General features: G+C 51.0%; 1 protein-coding gene across 1 annotated transcript in view; it reads left to right on the plus strand.

The window, feature by feature from the left end:
* TSHZ3 (teashirt zinc finger homeobox 3) overlaps positions 1–20,089 on the plus strand; it is a 69,891-nt gene extending 49,802 nt beyond the window's left edge. The window contains exon 2 of the mRNA XM_082437054.1: positions 15,279–20,089. Within this exon, the coding sequence (XP_082293180.1) occupies positions 15,279–18,484 (3,206 nt within the window). The 3' untranslated portion in view covers positions 18,485–20,089. The remainder of the gene's footprint in view (positions 1–15,278) is intronic.
* Positions 20,090–20,869: the final 780 nt, after the last annotated feature.

Raw genomic sequence — 20,869 nt, forward strand, 5'->3', positions numbered from 1 at the left:
CCAGGGGAGCCGGGAGGTGCTGAGATCACAGAGGTCCCAGGGCCGCCCGAGGAGTGGCAGTTATCCCGGAGGCCATGGGCAGGGAGTGCCACTGGGTCCTCCTCACCATGCCAAGCACGGTGTCTGCTGAGCCGTCTCAGGAAATGCCTGCTGGTCCCTTCGCAGAGGGATGGGTGTTTGGAGGCTGTTTTAGGAGCATTGTTTCTGGGGCTGTCATTAGGGAATGGCAGGGAACAGCCAGGGACACATCTTCCGGCGTATTGTGAGGAGTCTCCCTCATCCCCTCAAAGCCTGGGTGTTTCTTGAGCACCTGTGTTACACTCAGAAAATCCAGGCTCTAGAGCTTTCCGTTGGCGCTAGGAAGGGGCAGGGCAGAGGAAGGGGGAGTGGAATAAACCACACAGCGTGCCTCTGTGCACCACGTGGTAGACTCATTCAGCCTTGATAGGTTACACTGCAGACCTCTCACCGAGCCCTTCCCCCCCGCACCTGTCACACAGACACCTGTCCCTGCCATGTTCATCTCAGGACCTCGGGAGAGGCGGTGGGGTGATGGCAGAGCCGCACTGAGGAGAATTGAGGACTCTGCCCTGTGAGGGGATGGGGTTCACCTGGGTGTCAGCCCTGACTCTGAAGGAAGACCCACTGGTTCCCACCTGTGCTTGGGGGCGCCATGCCCCATGGGCGCTTTGGGAGTTGCTGCAGCCAGGTGCCCGGGTAGCCCAGTAGCCTTTGAGGCCGGTGGAAAAGTGGCTGCCACCTCCTCCTTCCACTAAGGTCAGTGGTTTTAGCACAAAGTTCCCCCCTGTCTCTCTTTTCCCACAGTCCATCATGACTCTCCTTACCTCACCGAGAGTACTGATGGGCAGAAGGAAGCAGAGGCCGGAGCTGCTGACGGGCTTGTGGACATCCCACCAGGCTGGTCCCTGAGGTCTTGTGCCTTTGCATCCAGCCCCCAGCGCAGGAGCCCACTCTCACCCATACACCTGCCGTCCCCGAGTAAGTGTCCCAGGAGAAAGGGGCTCTGCCTGCCTGATTCTTTGCAGACGGTGCCCAGTACAGAGCTTGACACACAGCAAGTGCTTACTAAAAATACATTTCCTTTCATACTTCTCAACATTTCACAATACATTTATGAATGTGTGCTTGTGAAAATTTCAGACCGTGTAGAAGAGAGGCCCTTTTCTCCCCCTCCTCCTGCCATCTCCCTCTGCAGCAGTGGTGTCCCCTCTGGCACCCAGGGAACGCCCCTCACATCTCTGCTAGGATCCTTTTTCTGGGTGCCCGTCACACAAGCTCACACGCCAGCTCACACAGAAAACAGGGATCAGTGTTTGTGTTTCTGAGACGTCTCTCCGCCAACACTTGACAGTATGTCTTAGAGACCGTTCCACATTAGAATTTAGAGAATTGTCTCATTCTTTTAAAGTCAACTTTTCATTCAGTATAATATACAAAAAGACAGCAAACAAATATGGGTGTAGAGGGCGATGAATTTTCCCCAAATGAACATATTCATGTAACCATGGCCCAGATCCAGAAGTAGAACAGTTCCCGCACCCTGGGAGTCCTTGGTGCCCCCTCCCAGTCACCCCCTCCCAATGGAACATCACAGATTAGTTTTGCCTGATTTTGAAATTTATGTAAATGAATTCAAACAGTATATTCATATTATCTTTCTTGTATTGTTGTATTGTGTCTTTCCCTTAATATTATTTGTAAGATTCTTCCAGTTGTTTTGGATAACAATTTGTTCATTTTCACTGCTGTGTACCATTCTGTTGTGTGGGTAGGCCACAATACCTTTATCCTTGCACTGTTGATGGACATTTGGGTTGTTTCCAGTCTCTGTTATTATGAAGGATGTGCCAAAGGATATTATGGTCCCAGTCTTTTGGTGAGATACGTATGCATGTCTGCTGGGTAGAAATCCAGGAGGAGAATTGCTGTGTCACAGAGTGTATGTATATGTAGCTTTAGTAGATACTGCTAAATAGTTTTCAAAGTGGTTGTACCCATTTATACAGCAGCAGCCTCTGGGAATGAGAGTTCCAGTTGCTCCACATCTTTGCTAACACTGTTATGTGTCTCTTACCATTCTTGTGAATTGCTGAATATTATTGCATGGTACGGATGTTCCTTAGTTTGTTTATCCACTTTTATGGTATTAGAAGAACTGTTCCTGAGAATCCCCTTAAACACAGAGGGGGTTTTTTTTGCACATGTGTATTTCTGTAGTATAGATTCCTAGCTGGATCAAGAAGTATAACGGATTTTCAATATTGATACATGCTGCTAAATTACCCTTCATAAAATGGCCATGACAAGTAATACACGAGCCACTAGTGAGAGTGCCACTCTCATTACGTGTTGCTGTTTTAAGTTTCTTTTTTCTCCACAACCCCCTTTTGAAGGATGGTGAGGTGTTGAGGGTTCTTGAATCTAACACAAGAAACACCTAAGTCAGACTATATAAAAATGAGTGAGACAGGATATTTAAAGGAAACATGCAATGTGACACCGACCAGCCAACAGGTATTATTTATATATTGGTTGGCGGCAACCTATTTTAATAAATAGAAATGAAGTTGAAATCTATGGGCATTTATACATTTCAGTCAAAATTATAAAACATTTGAAACTTTATTTTTTTCACGCTGACGGGGAAGATTAACATCCCTGTCCTGGATGTGACCTGTCCATTCGAATGGTAGTTACATGTGTATTAGCAGACCTGGGTGTGTGCTCAGTCAGTGCCGTCTGGATGCTGGTTGAGTGCTCAGTGTATACTCAGTCAGTGCTGGCTGAGTGCTGGTTGTGTGCTGGGCAAATGATGCCTGAGTGCTAGTTGAGTGCCGGGTTGTAACTGGCCAAGTGCTGGCAGGGCTACCAGCTTCAGGAAGGTCTCTCTGTCCAGGTGGCTACCGTGCTGGTTGCCCAGTGCGGCGAGGGAAGGGCTGGGCTTCTCTGGAGTCGTTGAGAGCATCCCCTTTCCCGGTTTTCCCTGTGAGCATAAAATGAGGAACCTTGTTAGGAAACACTTAGTGTTTTGTGCAGTGGTAGTGAGGGGACGTGAAGAGATGCGTGTGAAACAGGAGGGCACTTGGGGCTGCTCTGCCTACATCTGAGAGCGTGGGGGAAGCTGGTGGGAACTTCTGCCTGAGGTTACACTTGGTCTGCGTGGTTCTTAGACTAAGCAGCGCCTACCAAACTCTGTGAATTCAACCAGGAGTTACTCAGAGAGCTGACCTGCCAGGCTGTGTGAAGGGTGCAGAGGTAAGGGATGCCTGGTCCCTGACCCCGTAATGTATATGGAGAGACCATTTGTGCATGTACTTAGCCATTGTAAAAACTATGAGAGATGAATGCCAGTAGGGATGTTCAAATAATAATGCCAATAATCGTTCCTGTTATTTCTCTAGAACTTAGAGTTTAGAGGACTTTTCCATCCATTGTCTCATCTCTGAGATTAACGAGGTCAGTTTCAGAGAGACAGGTGAGAAAGGATTTGCTGGGGGGAGGTGGAATGAGCACGGTCTTGGAGGGCAGGGCTGAGGATGAGAAAAGATGAAGCATCATATACAAAGTGGAAGAAACGGCGTCAGCCAAGGCAAGGCCAAAGCAGCATTATTAGGGAGGGTTAGTGTGTGTGTCTGAGGGAAGTGGCCAGTGGAAGATAAACTTGGAAGGTAAAATGGAGCTTGGTTATGCCGGGCTTTGAATATCAAGCTAAGAAGTTTGTGTGGGTGTGTGATCACAAGGGCATTCCCTTGTGATCTATGTAACCAGGGCCATCTTGGCCACATAAAAGTAGAGCCCATGACTCTGAGCTGTTTATTTTGGTAACTTCTTATCCCTAACCCTAAAGCGTCTAGAGTATGTATTTAGTATTGTATACATGTTGGATGAACGGATGGGTTTTTGGGTGGTTGGATGGATGGTAGATGGGTAAATGGGTAAATGGATAGATGGGTAGATGATTAGGTAGATCAATTGCCTCCTCTTCCAAGTAAATCCTGATTACTCTTTCAAAAAAATCATCCATTGACCTTCTCCCTACTACAACTCTTTAGATGCTACGGAGAACAGCCAGTAAAGCTCAGGGGAATTTTGAGTTGTATATGTACAGCCCATTTTGAAGAGGACCGTTGCAAGAACTGTCCCAAATTTTCCCCAACCCATTGCCCTATTTTCAACTGTAGTTTCCCTGGGTCTTGAGATCACTGAGTGTGCAGACAGGTAAGAGTTCCACTTTGTTCCACAGCTGCCTCATAGGGGACCACAGGCTACCCCGTGAGGTCACTCTGTCCTCCTCCAGGAGATCCTGTGCTCCAGAGCTGAAGGTGTGTAAGGCATAACTCTTCTTAGCCATTATCGAGATTGACCACTGTTTATGGTGTCCCAGCACATCCCCCGCCCCTAATAATTCACCCGAGTCCTATTTGCTGCTGTCTGAAATCCCACCAAGGTGAGAGAATGTGTTCTTTGGATGAAGTTACTCTTATAATTTACTAGATGCATTACAGATTAGGATTTACCTTATGGGTTTTGTGGAATAAGAGAAAAAGGCTATAGGGAAGAGGTTCAGACCCTAGAGGTTTTTTTTTTTTTTTACTCCAGGTAGGCAGGAAACTAGGAAATATATGGAGCTCAGAAATAGAAAAGGGAATATGGCGCCCACAGCAAGCTTTACTTCCTTCGCCACTCTTGCAAGGACTTACCTTCAGAAGCCATGCTTTGCCTGATAAACCATCACTGCTTCCTAAGCCGAACTGACTGGAGTGTCAACCTAGCCATCCCCATCAACACAGGGATTAAGGTTCTGCCTTGTCAGCTCCAGGGTGGGTTAAGCACTCCTGTGGGGCATGGGGAGTGAGAGTATAGGTCCTCTGTGAGAGCTGGGTGTAGGGACCACTGTTGATTCACCCAGTGGTTCATATGTGCTTGAAGCCAAGGACAGAGGTGACTCAGTTGGTCCCCGAACTAATATTTATTTACTCTCTATTATCTGAAGGTTTGTTTGAGGCAACTGCTTTGAGTGTGAGTGTGTCCTTGATACGTTTATTTTTCTTTGCGGTGAGGTTGCAGTAGGGCGAGTGTGGTTTCAGAACGAGGGAGCTGGCTTCCCTCTCTGATCTCAGGAGCTTCCCAGCTTCCTGGCTTCCTCTTTGTCTGATCCATCTCTCCCGTGGGGAGGGTCCTGAGAAGGGGAGAGAGGTTGTTCAGAGGGGCTGCTGAGCTGGCTGAATGAGTCCTTTTCTCGGCAACAAGCATCCAAGGAGACAAGCCCCGGAAGTGTCTTTCTTGACCCGGTGGGCAATGGCGGCTCCAGGTTTGGCTTCTGGAGGCTCCCGGCCTCGTGTTCACCACCACATCTAGAGGAACAGGACTTGGCCTGGATACCGAGTCTTCAGGACGGGCTGGGGTTTCCAGCAGTGAGGAGGTGTCCCCTGGGCCTCACTGTCGTTGGCCTCCTAGAGAATCAGCAGCAGCCCATTACGGCCTGAACAACCACTGGCCACTCTGGCTCTGCTGAAGGGCGACGTTGCCTTATTCACGCTGGCTTGATTCACCAATCAGCTAATGCCATGCCTTTCTTGGCATGAAAGCATTGCAGCTTTATTAACACAGTGATACCCAACTGAACAAGCATTCATGTCGCACATTACATCAAATTAACATGTACAAAATTAATATTCCTGACCTTGCTAGTGGGAAGAACAATCAATCTAGGGGAGGTTGTCATCCCGCCGCGGCCAGCCTTCCGGAGAAGTCCTGACCATTATAGCTTCAGCCACCATTTCCTTCCCCCACAGCCAAGGCTTGCACCCTAGCTTTCCTGCCCAGCTTTGGCCCTTTGGGATTCTCCCGGTTCCTGGGAGGCCCCTGGTCTCCCTGGTACCATCCAAGAATGCCATTCTCTCTTTGTCCCCAGAGACTGCGACCTCTGTCACCCCAGATGGCTTGGGTGACATCTCTTGTGACTCCAGGTGGCCAGGTGGATGGAGAAGACTTGTGTTCTCTGCCGGGTTGTGGCCTCCTGGGTACCAGCCATGAGCACTCCTCTAGAACCAGTTTTCTTTCTCTGCTGCCTATTTAATATCCTAACGGAGGCCCAAAAGCTCAATCTAATCGCCTTGATATTACCCAGCGCGTTTAGCTAAGCTCCCCTCCTCTCCATCACTCACTTCCTTCTGCCATCGCCTGGCTCTCGTGGCACCAAAGGGAAGTCTCCCATCAGAGTGCTGCCCCTTGGAACCCCCTCCCAGTCAGCAGCCAGCAGGACGTACCCCATCTGGATTTCCACCTTCTGCAGGACCCCTAAGCATCAGGGAGCTGGGAGCTGCCTGGAGGGTGAATGTGTTGGTCATCGCTGGCCCAGGTCTGAGCTCCCTGCCTGTCTCATTGCTTCTCACACCTTCCAGAGATCCTGGCACCTCATTTTAGGGGCTCTCAGAACACCGGGGGATAACTCTGGGCCCCAAATCAGGCTGCACCAGACAGGGAAGATGCTGCCACGTGGCTACACTCACAAAGGAGCCCTCCCGTCCCTGTCACAATTAGGTGTGCAACACAGGCACACAGAAGAGAGACCTGTGTAAAGAAAACCCAGAGGGGCACAGTGCACTTTGAGTGAGCCCTTCGTAAAGCAGAAATTCTTGTGTAGAATGGATCAATCTGTCTAGAGTTTCCAGGTGTGTTTAGAACAAGGTGTAATTTAGGTGACCTTTTTCTGGGAACGTTGAGCTCTTTCTCCCGTGAGGAGATGACTCAAGGCAGAAGCTGACCTGAAGTGGGGCTGCACTCAGCCCGGAGGAGGTGGCCAGGCTGGGGGCCGGAGGCTGCAGGGACACTGGCAGCTGCTCCCGCGGAAGGTCACCTGACTCTAACCACGCCCCCGGGGTGGGCGGAGACTGGGAATCAAGACAGCGGGTGGGGGGGGCAGTGGCGGGTGTGGCTGTGGGTAGAGCCGGGCTTGAGGACGCAGGCCCAGGCCTGGGGGGAGGCGCGTGCTGGGTCAGGGATGTTAACTTCGTACCCGTGAATCCGATGGATGTCTCCCCCTTCCTCTCCCTCCTTTCCTTGCTCTTCATTTCCCTCCTCCTTCCCCTTCCTCTCTGGCTTGCTTCCTTTCCCCCAGCCCACACCTTCAGGCCGCCAGAGTGCCCCGTGGGCACCTCTCACCTCAGCAGGGCTCTCTGCTGGTCCCCACTGCCCCTCTTCCTGAAAGGCAGCTGGAGAATCTGGAGGTCTGGGGTCCATCACCTCAGAGGCCTGTCTTGACAAGCGTAGCACTCAGCCCAGAGGCCGTCCCAGGACCCGCCTCCTGGGTGTGGGGACTGCAGGATGGGCCCGTGTACTTCTGTGGAGTCTGTGCACCTGTGCTCGTAGAGCCTTTTTCACTTGGGAAAGTCCTTTCTGCTCACTGCTTGTGACTTCCTTGTTGTCCTGCAAACACCTGGGAGGTGGGTGTGGCCTCAATTGTGCCCCCACCCCCCACCGCCCCCATTCGTGGGGAAAAGAAACTGGAGCCCAGAGACTTGAAGTCAAGTCTCATGGTCACATGGACACCATGGGGCAGAGCAGGAGCCGAGACCCGGGTTCATTGTCTGTGACATCACTCAGTTGAACAGAAAAACGCACAACACAGGAACACCAACAAAAACGGCAGGTCCTCTCGGAGTCCAGGGTGGCACCTTCATGGCCACCTCTCCAGGTGGGGCTACTGGGGCTTCCCACCTGCCCACCCCTGCTGTTACCGGGACTCTGCTCTGTTATGGGCCCAGGTGTGGGGTGGAGGGGAGGGGTTCAGAGGTGACCAAGACATCTGTGATGATCTTGGTGTATTTCTGTGTCCAAGCACATCTAGAACGGTTGAGAGGACTCGGGCCTCCCTAGGCCTTTAGGCAGGGTGTTTATTAAAACTCGACTTGAATTTGATTCATGAACCAGGCAGAGTGGCCTTGACTGTGAAGGGAGGTCAGGAATAGGGTCTACAGAGACTGGCGTGCATGAGCCCTGAGCTGGTGTCCAGAGCCAACGGCCGTCTTCACGAGCTGTCCAGTTTCAGGCATGTCGCCCACGCCTGTCTTCTGGGCAGTTCCAAGTCAAGTCTCAAATGTGATCATTTGTGTGAGGGTCTGAGAGGGCCTCCTGGGGTTTGCTGAGGCCCTGGGCTCTGGGTCCCGCTCCTCCTGGGCTCCCCTGGCCAGGTGTCCTCCGCCCAGGACGGCCCAGATCATCTCTGGGGCAGAAGCAACCTCTGTCCCCAAGCTGCATCCCCTTGCTCTGCCCACCAGGGTTGGCTGAACATTTAACTGCCTTCTTGGTCATGCCCTCAGATGGTTAAATTACCCTTAAAATAAAAAATCACCTTATGTCTTGAAAATCTGAGTGCTCAGGAGAAGCTGAGACAAGACCTGGGTCTCCAGCCATGGAGCTGACCCCCAGCAGCACCCCAGGGCCCCTCTCCCCCCACCAGTCCTGCACCAAGACCCCCAGCTCAGGCCCTCTCCTTACCGTCCTCACCGCTAGAATAATCTCTTCTTTCTACCTCTTCTCAAATCTCCATCACTGGTTTTCTTTCTCTCCTTCTCTCACTGCCCTTGGGGGTCTCTCTCTGTCTCTGTCTCTCTCCATCTCTGTCTCTGTCTTTCTGCCTCTTTCTGTATCTCTGTCTCTCTCCACCTCTTTGTCTCTGTCTCTGTTTCTCTCTCTGTCCCTTCCCAACACCACCCTAGTCCTGGTGGATTCTTCCCTCTTTCCCGCATCTTTCTCCTGTTGTTCTCGCTCTGATCCCTGCCCCCCACTCTCTCCTCACCCTTCTCCAGCCCTGTCCTTCTTCAGCCCCACCCCCTCCTCTCCCTGCCTCCTCTTCCCCCTCCATCGCAGTCATTGAGGATGGAGGATGTCCACTCAGGGTACAAGAGGAGGTGCTCTTGTACCTTGAATGGGCCACCTGTTCGGAAGAAAGGGGCGAGGGGGTCCCAGGACGCTTTAGCCAGTAATTCACCTTCCCAGGCAGTCTTGGGAATTTGAAAACAGGGTAATAACTTCAGAACCCTCATTTCAGCCCAGAAAATGCAAAAATCCGCAGGACAGTTTACTTTGAAATTGCTTCTGGGAGCAGGGCGCAGCCACGCCCTCTTTCCTTTCTCTCCAGCTCTCTCCAGTGCCGCCCTACCCCCAGCCCAGCCCCCGCCCTGCGGCTGGAGACCCACCCCCCACAGGGACACCCCTCAGTTCCTTCATCTCCTCATTTGGGGGGGAGATGCACAACAGTGTGGTGAAGGTAGTTCCCACTTGCCCAGAAATGAATTCCATTATGCCCCGGCTTACTGTTTTATATTTATATCAAAAGTATTAATTCCTTTTTACCTAGTGGTTGGGTTTTGTTAATGATGATAATAAATATTAATGAGGTTGCTGCTGCCTCCAGACCTTCTGATTGCGGCACTGGCTGACTCCTCACTCCTGGGACAGCCCACTGTCCCTGTGGCCACGTCGTGGAAGGCACGAGCCCCAGGGAGCTGTGGGAGGGGACTCAGGACCCTCCTGGAGGGGCAGGCATGGGATCCAATGGGGATGGGGCATCAGGGAAGGCTCTGATGCAGCAGAAGCTCACTCCATGCTCCTTCTGTGTGATTCCCTCAGGAGTTTCGTCAAATCCCCTTTATACTGACTCCTGAGGGGTCCCCACAGAGGGCTTGGGAGTGTCCCATTTAACTTGTTGGAACTGAAGTTTCCTAGGCTGCAAAAGGGAAATCATTTTATCCACCTGCCAGGACCATTGAAAGGATCAAATGCAGTGAATGTGAAAATGGTTCATAAACATGCACATATTAGGTAGGAGTGTGGTTTTTTTCATCGCTTGACATTCCAGGGCATTGGGCTGTGGAACTTTGTAGAAAGCCTTTGTAAGTGTGAGAGCTTTTTGTTTCTCATGAACATGCATCTCTGCCCAAGAGTCCCACTTGGTTCTGGGCATGCCAGGTTCTTGAGTTCATCCAGTTGTCCAAAAATGTGTCCTTGGCCCTCAGCTTTGGGGTGTTGGATTGACGTCTTGCTGCCTGAAGAGATTACATTTCACTGAAGGGGAGAGCAGGTGGGGATGTAATAGGGAAGCAGTCACAGCAATTGGTAAGGGTTCACCTCTTGGAGAGGAACATTTTCCACTGAGCGACTTGGGGAGAAATGAAACACAGGCCCCAGTCCATCCTCCCTTGAGTCTCCACTCTCGTGTGTTTCTTTGCATCTTTGCAGCTGATGATCTGGTTTGAATGCGAGTCCCTCCCCCTTACAGTTCAGGGCCTCCTGTGCTGGAACCGGCAGCAGAGGTCTCTATTTTAATAGTATTTGAGAAATAGTATTCAAGAGAAAACAGTGACGCTGATGCATTCTTGGAGAGGGGTACTGGGATGTGGGCACAGCCAGGGGTGGCGCCAGTGCAAGGAGACCACCGTCTGGGGGACTTCCTCCCCTCTTCCTCAGTGGCGGGTTCTGTCATCCTGTCCCCCAGAGGCCGGTCCTCATGCCACCCATGCTCAGAAAACGGATCCAGGAAGGACTTTGGATCAGACCCCAGCACATCTCCTTTCTCTGGGACCAGCTGGAGTCTGGATCTATCTAGATGTTTTGGCAACTATTTAGGAGGTCTGAAGAAGTCATCTATGGTGTTCATTCATTCATTCATTCATTCTCTCATTCATTCCGTGGATGTGTGTTGAGTGGCTACTCCGGGCCAGACCGTAGGGTTGCAGCAGATTTTGGGGGGGGTGGGAGGGCTGGTCCCGACCCCATGAAGCTGACAGTCTGTTGGAACACCCTGGAACATCTGCTGTAAGCTAGAGATTTCAGTGGTGTGCCTTGTAAAAAGAAGGGAGCGGGTGGCGTGCTAAGGGGACAAAGTTGGGGTCGAGAAGCCCCCTTCCCCAGATATTACATTCCACTGCAGCCCAGGGAGGGGTAGATGGCTCCCGCTCCTCTTCTTTGAATCTGCCCCAGGGTTTCCAGCGCAGGAGGCAGCAGTGCAGAGTTAGAGGCTCTGGCACGTTCTAGAAGCTGAGAGGCTGGAGAGGAAGTAGGGCCGAGATGGTGGAGGACTCTGGGGCAATGGGAGGTCACTGAGGGTGTTCCAGGGGCGGGGGTGGGGCATTACCCATCCGCTGAATGATAAGGCTCCGGTGGCTTCTGTCTGGAGAACAGAGGGAAGGGGCTGGGGCTGGAGTCAGGGGTTCCTTGAGGAGGGGTGAGAGATGCTGGGGTCGGAGGGGACAGAGGCTGGAAACAGGCACCTTGCTGCTGGACGTGACCTCCAATCAACCTCTTTCCAAAGCAGGGAGCTGGAACCCCAAAGCAGGATTGTAAGAGTACAGTGGGCCCTTGGCCTTGGAGAATCCAGACAGGAACAGAAAGAGAAAGTTAAGCAGAAAGTTAAATAGCAGCAGGGATCAAAATAACCGTCCACAGTAACGAAGCCTCCCAAGGCCTGATTACCTGGGCGCGATTACCTGTCAGGTACGAGCCGGGGACAGGGCCTGCCATCGGCTCCCTGACAGGAGGGACCCCTGATGGCCACCTCGGTGGGGCCGGCTTCTCACCCAGTGCCCCCCCCCAGCCCCCTGTTGACCTCTCACTGTCCCACGCAGTCTGTGATGGAGACACCCAGCCGCCCTCCCCTCCTGGCCTGATCCGGGGCATCAACTGTGAGGACATTCTTCCTCCTCTCCGGCTGGGGACTTTGCTGGTTAGTGCAGAGCAGAAGGGACAAAGGAGTGACTTAACCGCTGAGTCCTTGTGAGGAGCCAGCACGTGGAGGGACTGAGCCAGAGCAGGTGGGCTTTGCCTCACTTCTTTACCCTGTGCTCAGAAAAGCCTCGGAACAGAGAAGGAGAGGAGGAGGGCCTTACCGATCAGGCCGCAGTGCCCTGTCACTTATACATGGGGAAATGGAGGCCGAGAGAAAGAAAAGGATATCCTGGCGGGGGTGGGGCGCGATCAGAATTAGTGGAATGAATGAACCTTTCCATCCCTTCATCCCCTCTGCCATCTCTCTGGGCCCGATTCAGCTTTCTCACCACTTTTCGAAGTTCAGTCATCAAGAGTGGATGTGATATTCTCGGAGGAGTGCAATTATTGCAAAACATAGCGGAAGGATTCGTGCTTTGCCCTCCAAGTACTTCTCACTGTTGGGTCTGAAAAGAAAATAGCTGTCTCAGTAGGTGGTGAGGTCCCTGTCAGGGCAGTGTGCAAGGGTGCTGGTAAGGAGCCTCAGAAACCATGACAAGGGTGGTGTGTGAGGTGATGCCACGTCTCCCAGGATCCAGGGCCTCTTGGCCCCGAAGCTTTTTAATTTTCCTCAGAGTAGGATTTGGTTCCCACCAGGGGGGTTGGCCTTACTTTTCTTTCAATATTAATTTCCTCCTCCGTCATCAGACTGATGGCATTCTGATACTGCTGTGCGATTTACAAGGCATACTGGAGTTCGCTGGGGGCCAGCTCGGGGTGGGAGCCGGCCAGGCCGATGATGGTGCGTGTGTGCGCTCTGGGGGGCGCTCCAGACAGCCTGCTATGCTCCCCACACCGTGCCGAGGCTTCCACGGGGGCCACGCTGCTCCTGGGTGGGAGGTGGACAGGCAGAGCCGCCCATGTTCCCTTAGCTGGTGGCCTTCGTGCCACATTGGGCTCTTTCATGTCCACCGTTGGCTCTGGCTTCTTTCGCCTGCCTGGTGTCTCTCTCCTGTAGTGGCCAGATGGGGCCATTTCGGGATTCCTGCCTCTCCTAGACTGAATTCCATGGGAGCCGTGATGGGTGTGGTTCATGCTGCGGACTGTGGCTCCCAGGGCCATCTCCGGGAGAGAAGGGGCTCTGGGATCTACCCTGTTCACACGGGGCCGGGCAGGGACACAGGCCACTGTGGTTTTCTCCTTCCTTCCAGACTCAGTGTTCCAAATGAGGCCCCTTGGATGCAAACGTTATACCTACTCGCACCCAGTGCATTTCTGCGGACCGTCAAACCCACATCGCCCTGCTCTAGCTCCTCTGCGAGAGTAATGCAGATCTGCCTGGGTGCCCTGACCTGGTCCTGCTGGGTGTCCCCTGGCCAGGGTGGTCGGCTGACCGGGTTTGCCCAGGACTGAGAGGATCCCCGGGACGTGGAACGTTCGGTGCTGAAACCAGGAGAGTTCCAGGCAAAGTGACTCTTGGTCACTTTGCCCCCAGCTCCTCTCCCTGCAGACCTGCCAGCCCTGTTGGGGTTTGAGTGTGCTGAAGCTGAGGATGGTGTGCAGAGGGGGCGATACGTTCTTTCCTTTTTATTCTCCTCTTCCTTTCCCAACAAGAGCATTCATCTTCCCCCTTGTGACCGGCACCATAGTCTGCTATCCACTGTGGCCCTGGCCCTAGGAAAAGAGCTTGTTTGCCATGTTAATTTGTCAGCTCCAAGTGCATGGCCTTAAACTGAAGGTTCACCACAGCTGACCGGAGCAGGGCACTTTCTTCTGGTCATTTGTGAAGGACCTTGCACAGCTCCAGCCCAAGACTCTTGCTTCACTGTTTGCATATAAGCAGAAGCATCCCTGCCTCTACAGCTGATCCGAATGTGTGTACCTGGGACACTCTTCCCATCCAAATTCAAATCACCTTGGTGTTGGGATGTCGGTAGTTTCTCAGCGTAGAAATCTTGGTGCTCAAAGGGGTCTTAGGAAAAGAAAAAAATCACACATGACCTGGATGGAAAAGCCAGGGGAAATATCTGTGTGTCTTCCTGGGAATATTCTTTGAGTCATTTCACTGTTTGTTTGTTTTCTTTGTTTTGTTTTTTTTTTCTGGTGTGAAATTGATCTGGGGCCGGATCTTTAAAGTTATGGGAGTGAATTCCACAAACAAAGTTTCCTTTTCTTTCCAAGGAACTTTTAATCAGCCATGCAGTTAGCCATTCCAGCTGCCTCACACACTCAGCCGCTGGCCTTTAGAAGCAAACAGATATCGAGGGGCTGACAAGAAATTACTTTTCACCCCTTTTCTGGCTTAGCATTGTCACTCACCATAGGGCTGGCCACGCCTCATTGTTCACGAGATCAACCCAACTTGGTTTACAGTGTCAGGCAAGCTCCAGTAAGGAAAAACCAAAGTCACTGAATACAAAAGAATGAAAAAAAAAAATCACTCAGTTCCATGAATGCAAGTGTTCTCCTGGCTTTGCATCTCTGGAGTGCGTCTTCCAGAACCCACGGCTGCTCAGCCCTGCTCAGAGCACCTCCACCTGCTCGGAAGTACAGGCTGGATTTACATCCCCAGTTACATAGCTTCCAGAAAGACAGGATCCCTGTTGGATGCCCATGAAGCTTATGCTGAGTAAATATTGACAAAGTAGTCTAAAGAGCAAACACTTTGACATTTGTAAGGTCCACTGGAAGGTCTTGTATATATTTATACAGCAGGAATGAGCACCGCATACCAATTTTCCTGAACTTGTTCTGACATAATTCTGCATGGATAGTGTGTGCCGGTAGCTGAGAACGGCTGAGTGTACACGTGGGGGACACGGCCCGGGCTGGGTGGTGGCGTGTCAGAGTCTTCCCTCCCACCTAGAATAAACCAACACCTGTCCAAGCTTCTATAAGGAAACTTAGTTTAAGCTTCTTATAAGACCTACTTTTTCAGAAGGAAAAAAGAAAAAAGGAAGCCACAAAACCTTGTTTTTAATTTATTGCAATTGATGCACTTTCTTTTTACTTCATAAAAATTGTATTGATGTTTTTGTGCTTTATATTTATTAAAGATTGAGCCTCAAAAATGTAATGAGTAAAAAATGCTTGCTTAATTTAAATTGTGACTCTGTCTGTTAAGAAATGCATTAGGGGTAGGAGAAGCATAAGACATATTAATTGACAGACAGGAGCTGCTGTCTCTGAGGTTGATACAAGTAATTTATTACTTTAGAAATGAATGCCACCTCCAGAATGTGCTTCATTAATTTCAAATTTAGTTTTAATTTCAAGCTGTTGCCCCTTGAGAAGAATAAGGTGGCAAATTATGTTTGAAGAGCAGATTTTTTTTTTTTTTTTTTTTGCTCCAAAGAAACACCACATTTTAACTATTTAATTTTACAAATAAATGTGCCTGTCTGCTTTGCTGTGTTTTCCCGAGAGCCGAGAAAATGTTCTAGGTAAGATCAACACTTACTAATGCTTTTTTTTTCTTTCTTTCTTTCTTTCTCTCCTTCTCCCTGTGTCCCTTCTTTCCGCCCTACTTGTCCCACCTGTTATCACGGCAGCCTATGTTTCAGATGAGTTAAAGGCTGCCGCCCTGGTAGACGAAGACATAGACCCAGAAGAGAGCCTGGCAGATGGGGAGCCCTCGGCTAAGTACATGTGCCCAGAAAAGGAGCTCAGCAAGACCTGCCCCAGCTACCAGAACTCCCCAGCGGCTGAGTTTTCCAGCCACGAGATGGACAGCGAGTCCCACATCAGTGAGACTAGTGACCGGATGGCCGACTTTGAAAGTGGCTCCATCAAGAACGAAGAGGAGACCAAGGAGGTGGCGGTCCCACCCGAAGACACGACCGTGTCGGACAGCCTGGAGCAGATGAAGGCCGTGTACAACCACTTCCTCTCCAACTCCTACTGGTCCAACCTCACCCTCAACCTGCACCAGCCGTCCTCGGAGAAGAACAACGGAAGCAGCAGCAGCAGCAGCAGTAGCAGCAGCAGCTGCGGCAGCGGGAGCTTCGACTGGCACCAGAGCGCCATGGCCAAGACCCTGCAGCAGGTGTCACAGAGCCGCGTGCTGCCCGAGCCCAGCCTGTTCAGCACCGTGCAGCTGTACCGGCAGAGCAGCAAGCTCTATGGCTCCATCTTCACTGGGGCCAGCAAGTTCCGCTGCAAAGACTGCAGCGCCGCCTACGACACCCTGGTGGAGTTGACGGTGCACATGAACGAGACGGGGCACTACCGCGATGACAACCACGAGACCGACAACAACAACCCCAAGCGCTGGTCCAAGCCCCGCAAACGCTCGCTGCTGGAAATGGAAGGGAAGGAGGACGCCCAGAAGGTGTTGAAGTGCATGTACTGCGGCCACTCGTTCGAGTCCCTCCAGGACCTGAGTGTCCATATGATCAAAACGAAACACTACCAAAAAGTGCCTCTGAAGGAACCTGTCACTCCCGTCGCAGCCAAAATCATCCCTGCCGCTCGCAAGAAGGCCTCGCTGGAGCTGGAGCTCCCCAGCTCCCCAGACTCCACCGGCGGCACCCCCAAAGCTGCCATGGCAGACACGAACGACGTGCTTCAGAAGAACTCCAACCCGTACATCACGCCAAATAACCGCTACGGCCACCAGAACGGGGCCAGCTACGCCTGGCACTTCGAGGCCCGCAAGTCCCAGATCCTCAAGTGCATGGAGTGCGGCAGCTCGCACGACACGCTGCAGGAGCTCACGGCCCACATGATGGTGACTGGCCACTTCATCAAGGTCACCAACTCGGCCATGAAGAAGGGGAAGCCCATCATGGAGACTCCTGTCACGCCCAGCATCACCACCCTGCTGGATGAGAAGGTGCAATCCGTGCCCCTGGCCGCCACCACCTTCACGTCCCCCTCCAACACGCCCGCCAGCGTCTCCCCGAAACTGAACGTGGAGGTCAAGAAGGAGGCCGACAAGGAGAAAGCGGTCAGCGACGAGAAGCCTAAGGAAAAGGAGAAGGCCTGTGAGGAGGAGGAGAAGTACGACATCTCTTCCAAGTACCACTATTTGACTGAGAACGACTTAGAAGAGAGTCCCAAGGGGGGGCTCGATATCCTCAAGTCCCTAGAAAACACAGTGACGTCTGCCATCAATAAGGCCCAGAACGGCACCCCCAGCTGGGGGGGCTACCCCAGCATCCACGCCGCCTACCAGCTCCCCAACATGATGAAGCTGTCTCTGGGCTCCGCGGGGAAGAGCGCACCCCTGAAGCCCATGTTTGGCAACAGTGACATCGTGTCCCCCACGAAGAACCAGACCCTGATCTCTCCGCCCAGCAGCCAGACCTCACCCATGCCCAAGACAAACTTCCACGCCATGGAGGAGCTGGTGAAAAAAGTCACCGAGAAAGTTGCCAAAGTGGAGGAGAAAATGAAGGAGCCCGAGGGCAAGCTTTCTCCGCCCAAGCGGGCCACCCCGTCCCCGTGCAGCAGCGAGGTCAGCGAGCCCATCAGGATGGAGGCGTCCAGCGATGGGGGCTTCAAGAGCCAGGAGGACAGCCCCAGCCCCCAGCGGGACGGCTGCAAGGAGGGGAGCCCCACGGCAGAGCCGGTGGAGAACGGCGGGGACCTGGTGAAGCCCGTTAGCAGCGGCCTGAGCGGCAGCACGGCCATCATCACTGACCACCCGCCGGAGCAGCCCTTCGTTAACCCTCTGAGCGCCCTCCAGTCGGTCATGAACATCCACCTGGGCAAGGCTGCCAAGCCCTCCCTACCTGCCCTCGACCCCATGAGCATGCTTTTCAAGATGAGCAACAGCCTGGCCGAGAAGGCAGCGGTGGCCACCCCACCACCCCTGCAGTCCAAGAAGGTGGACCACCTCGACCGCTACTTCTACCACGTCAACAACGACCAACCCATAGACTTGACAAAAGGGAAGAGCGACAAAGGCTGCTCTTTGGGTTCAGTGCTTTTGTCACCCACGTCCACATCCCCAGCCACCTCCTCATCCACGGTGACAACGGCAAAGACGTCTGCCGTCGTATCATTCATGTCAAACTCACCGCTCCGCGAGAACGCCTTGTCAGATATATCTGATATGCTGAAGAACTTGACAGAGAGCCACACATCGAAGTCCTCCACCCCTTCCAGCATCTCCGAGAAGTCTGACATTGACGGGGCCACCCTGGAGGAGGCCGAGGAGGCGACGCCCGCACAGAAGAGGAAGGGCCGCCAATCAAACTGGAACCCCCAGCACCTGCTGATCCTCCAGGCCCAGTTCGCCGCCAGCCTCCGGCAGACCTCAGAGGGCAAGTACATCATGTCGGACCTGAGCCCCCAGGAGCGCATGCACATCTCAAGGTTCACCGGGCTCTCCATGACCACCATCAGCCACTGGCTGGCCAACGTGAAGTACCAGCTGCGAAGGACAGGTGGAACAAAGTTCCTCAAAAACTTGGACACTGGTCACCCCGTGTTCTTTTGTAATGACTGCGCGTCACAAATCAGGACTCCCTCCACGTACATCAGCCATCTCGAGTCCCACCTGGGCTTCCGGCTACGGGATTTGTCCAAACTGTCCACCGAACAGATTAACAATCAGATAGCACACACCAAGTCACCGTCGGAAAAATTGGTGACGTCCTCCCCCGAGGAGGACCTGGGGACCTCCTACCAGTGCAAACTTTGCAATCGGACCTTTGCGAGCAAGCATGCGGTTAAACTTCACCTCAGCAAAACACACGGGAAATCCCCAGAGGACCACCTTCTGTATGTTTCCGAGTTAGAGAAGCAGTAGCGTTTGCTTTTGATGAAAACGACTGTGATTTGCTTTGAGGGAAACTGTTGCAGGCACCTTAAGGCCCCTCTGTCTTGTTCTAGGCATATGTTCTTATTTTAACTGCAGAGAATCACTCTGGGCTGGACTGTTTTGTATAACTGTACAGTGTTTAATAGAGGTGCATACTCAGCTGTTGTCACTGGTAAAATATGAAGGTTAAAACGCAGTGGTAAGTGTTTGGAACTTTGTGTAAATGGGATTTAGTTGTGAACACCCCCCGATGCTTCAAGCTGCATGCATTAACAGACAGTTTAATTAAGCATTTATGACGAAACCGGCCACATTCTTCCACGCGGCCGAGTGTGCTGGCATTTTTCACCCTTTCATCTTTAGCCCTCTGAGTACTTTGAAGCACTTTTGCATTAATTTGGTTAAAAAATAAAATAAAATAATAATAATGTATGAAGCTCTGTTTTTTAAATTCCTTACCAGCTTAGTTATAATTAATAATACGAACCTCCATTTATGCAGGTCTGCAGGGGTATAACACGCCTTGAAATTTAAAAGAATATTATTTTCACATTGAAACATAGATGTATATATTGTATAGATTTCAGACTCTCTTATGAAAAATGTGATTGTGGGTAAATGACCTTTTTTCCTGCATTTATAGCAACAGTGTTTTATGTACCTGCTATGCTCTGGGCATAAGCCATGCCTATGTATAGTGTATATTTCTTTTTCTTTTTTTTTTTAAGGTCTATGGGTTTTGTTTTTTTACATGCAAACATTGTAAATTATACAGAAGATACCACAGATAACATTTATAAAGTATACAGAAACATTATCTGAAAGCAAAGTATGATTGTTTGTTTTGCTATACAGTACATCTATATTGATAGAGGTTCACGTTTAAATTATACATATTTATTAGCATCATATTATCATTTGTTTTGAGCAGTCTGAATAAACGAGGCCAGGAAATCCATCCATGGCAGGCATCATAACTATTTTGCACATGATTTTTAAAGGTATTTATTAGAAATCCAAAAAAAAAAAAAAAAAACGCTCAAAATAAACTCAGTGCTCAAAGGGTTAAGTCTATTTCAAAAGGAAAAAAAAAAAAGAACAAAAAAAGAGAGAGAGAGAACTTGTACTGTATTTCCTAAACATTGATAAAGCCTTTAAAATGTTTGTACTGTAATACTTTGCTTAAAAGTCACGAGGCATTCTGTGATACAACCTCTTTTACTTATTTATAAGCCCTCTTGGTTGCTATTCCATATTGTAGGATGCCTTTTTTATTTCAATTGGTAACTTTCTGTTTTGTTCTTCCTAATTATTCTCCCAAGATCCCACACTGCAGCTTTATCTTTAGGCTTATGAAAGGTAACCCGTGGTTACCGGCTCTCCAAGTGATTCTGTTCTTCTCCATTTTTGGCAGTTAATTTGCAGAAGTAACTGACAGCTGACACCATATGAGAACCTATGTATAAAATATTGGCATGTAAACAGCACAGACACTCTGTGCCCTGTTTTGTTGTTGACAATGAACCACCATTATGTGACTCTTCATATAACCCTCTTTTCTACGGCAGCATTAAAATTGTCTTTTTGCTATAATTTTGTGTTGCGTTCACAATTATGTCTGAAATGTGCTACGACTAACGAGCACATTAAAATTAAATCGTATGCGATCTGTTTATGACTGAGTTGGTTGCTGTGTCTGCCAGGTGCTGGCAGTCGGAAGCCGCCCGTAAATCAGGGGAGTTTTAGTGAACTTTGGGTTTGGAGAGCAGCAAACATTCACTTAGAGGCGGCGTGGACAGAATTTTCCCCAAGAATAAAAATGGAAGAGAAAGGAAGATGTTCCCGTGAGGTTAGATTCTCCCTCGGAAGGCGATGCTATCACACACCGGTAGTGGAGCTTCGGTCACACCTGGTGACCCACGTGGGGGCCGGAGGTTGGTCTCCCATCTGCGTGAGAGAAGTCGAAGTCAGGGCCCAGAGCCCTGCTCGAGGGAGATGGGAAGAAAGGTTTTTGGGAGACTCAGTGCAGGGCGGCTCCTTCCTGTTGATTCGGGATTTTCAAGGAGCAGAAAACAGAGCCCAGCTGGGCAGGTGGACCCTGGGGTCCACACTGTCTCTCTTGTGCTAAAGCAAGCCCAGATAATGGGGTGTAGGGGGGCGGGGAGCCTGAACCCATCCACGAGAGGAGTGGGGAGAGCATTTATATGATAATCACAAGCTTTTATTAGCCCTGGCAAATTATGCCAACAAAACGCTGGGAACATATCATGTAAAATTGTAAAATACCTTTATTACTATATTCAGACTACTCTTGCAGTTATGTGAAATCGTAGCTCCTAACCTAGAATTATACAAATGAGAGATGTATTACAG

This window comes from Balaenoptera physalus (genome assembly GCF_965194825.1).
Source record: "Balaenoptera physalus genome assembly, chromosome: 19".
Lineage (NCBI taxonomy): Eukaryota > Metazoa > Chordata > Mammalia > Artiodactyla > Balaenopteridae > Balaenoptera > Balaenoptera physalus.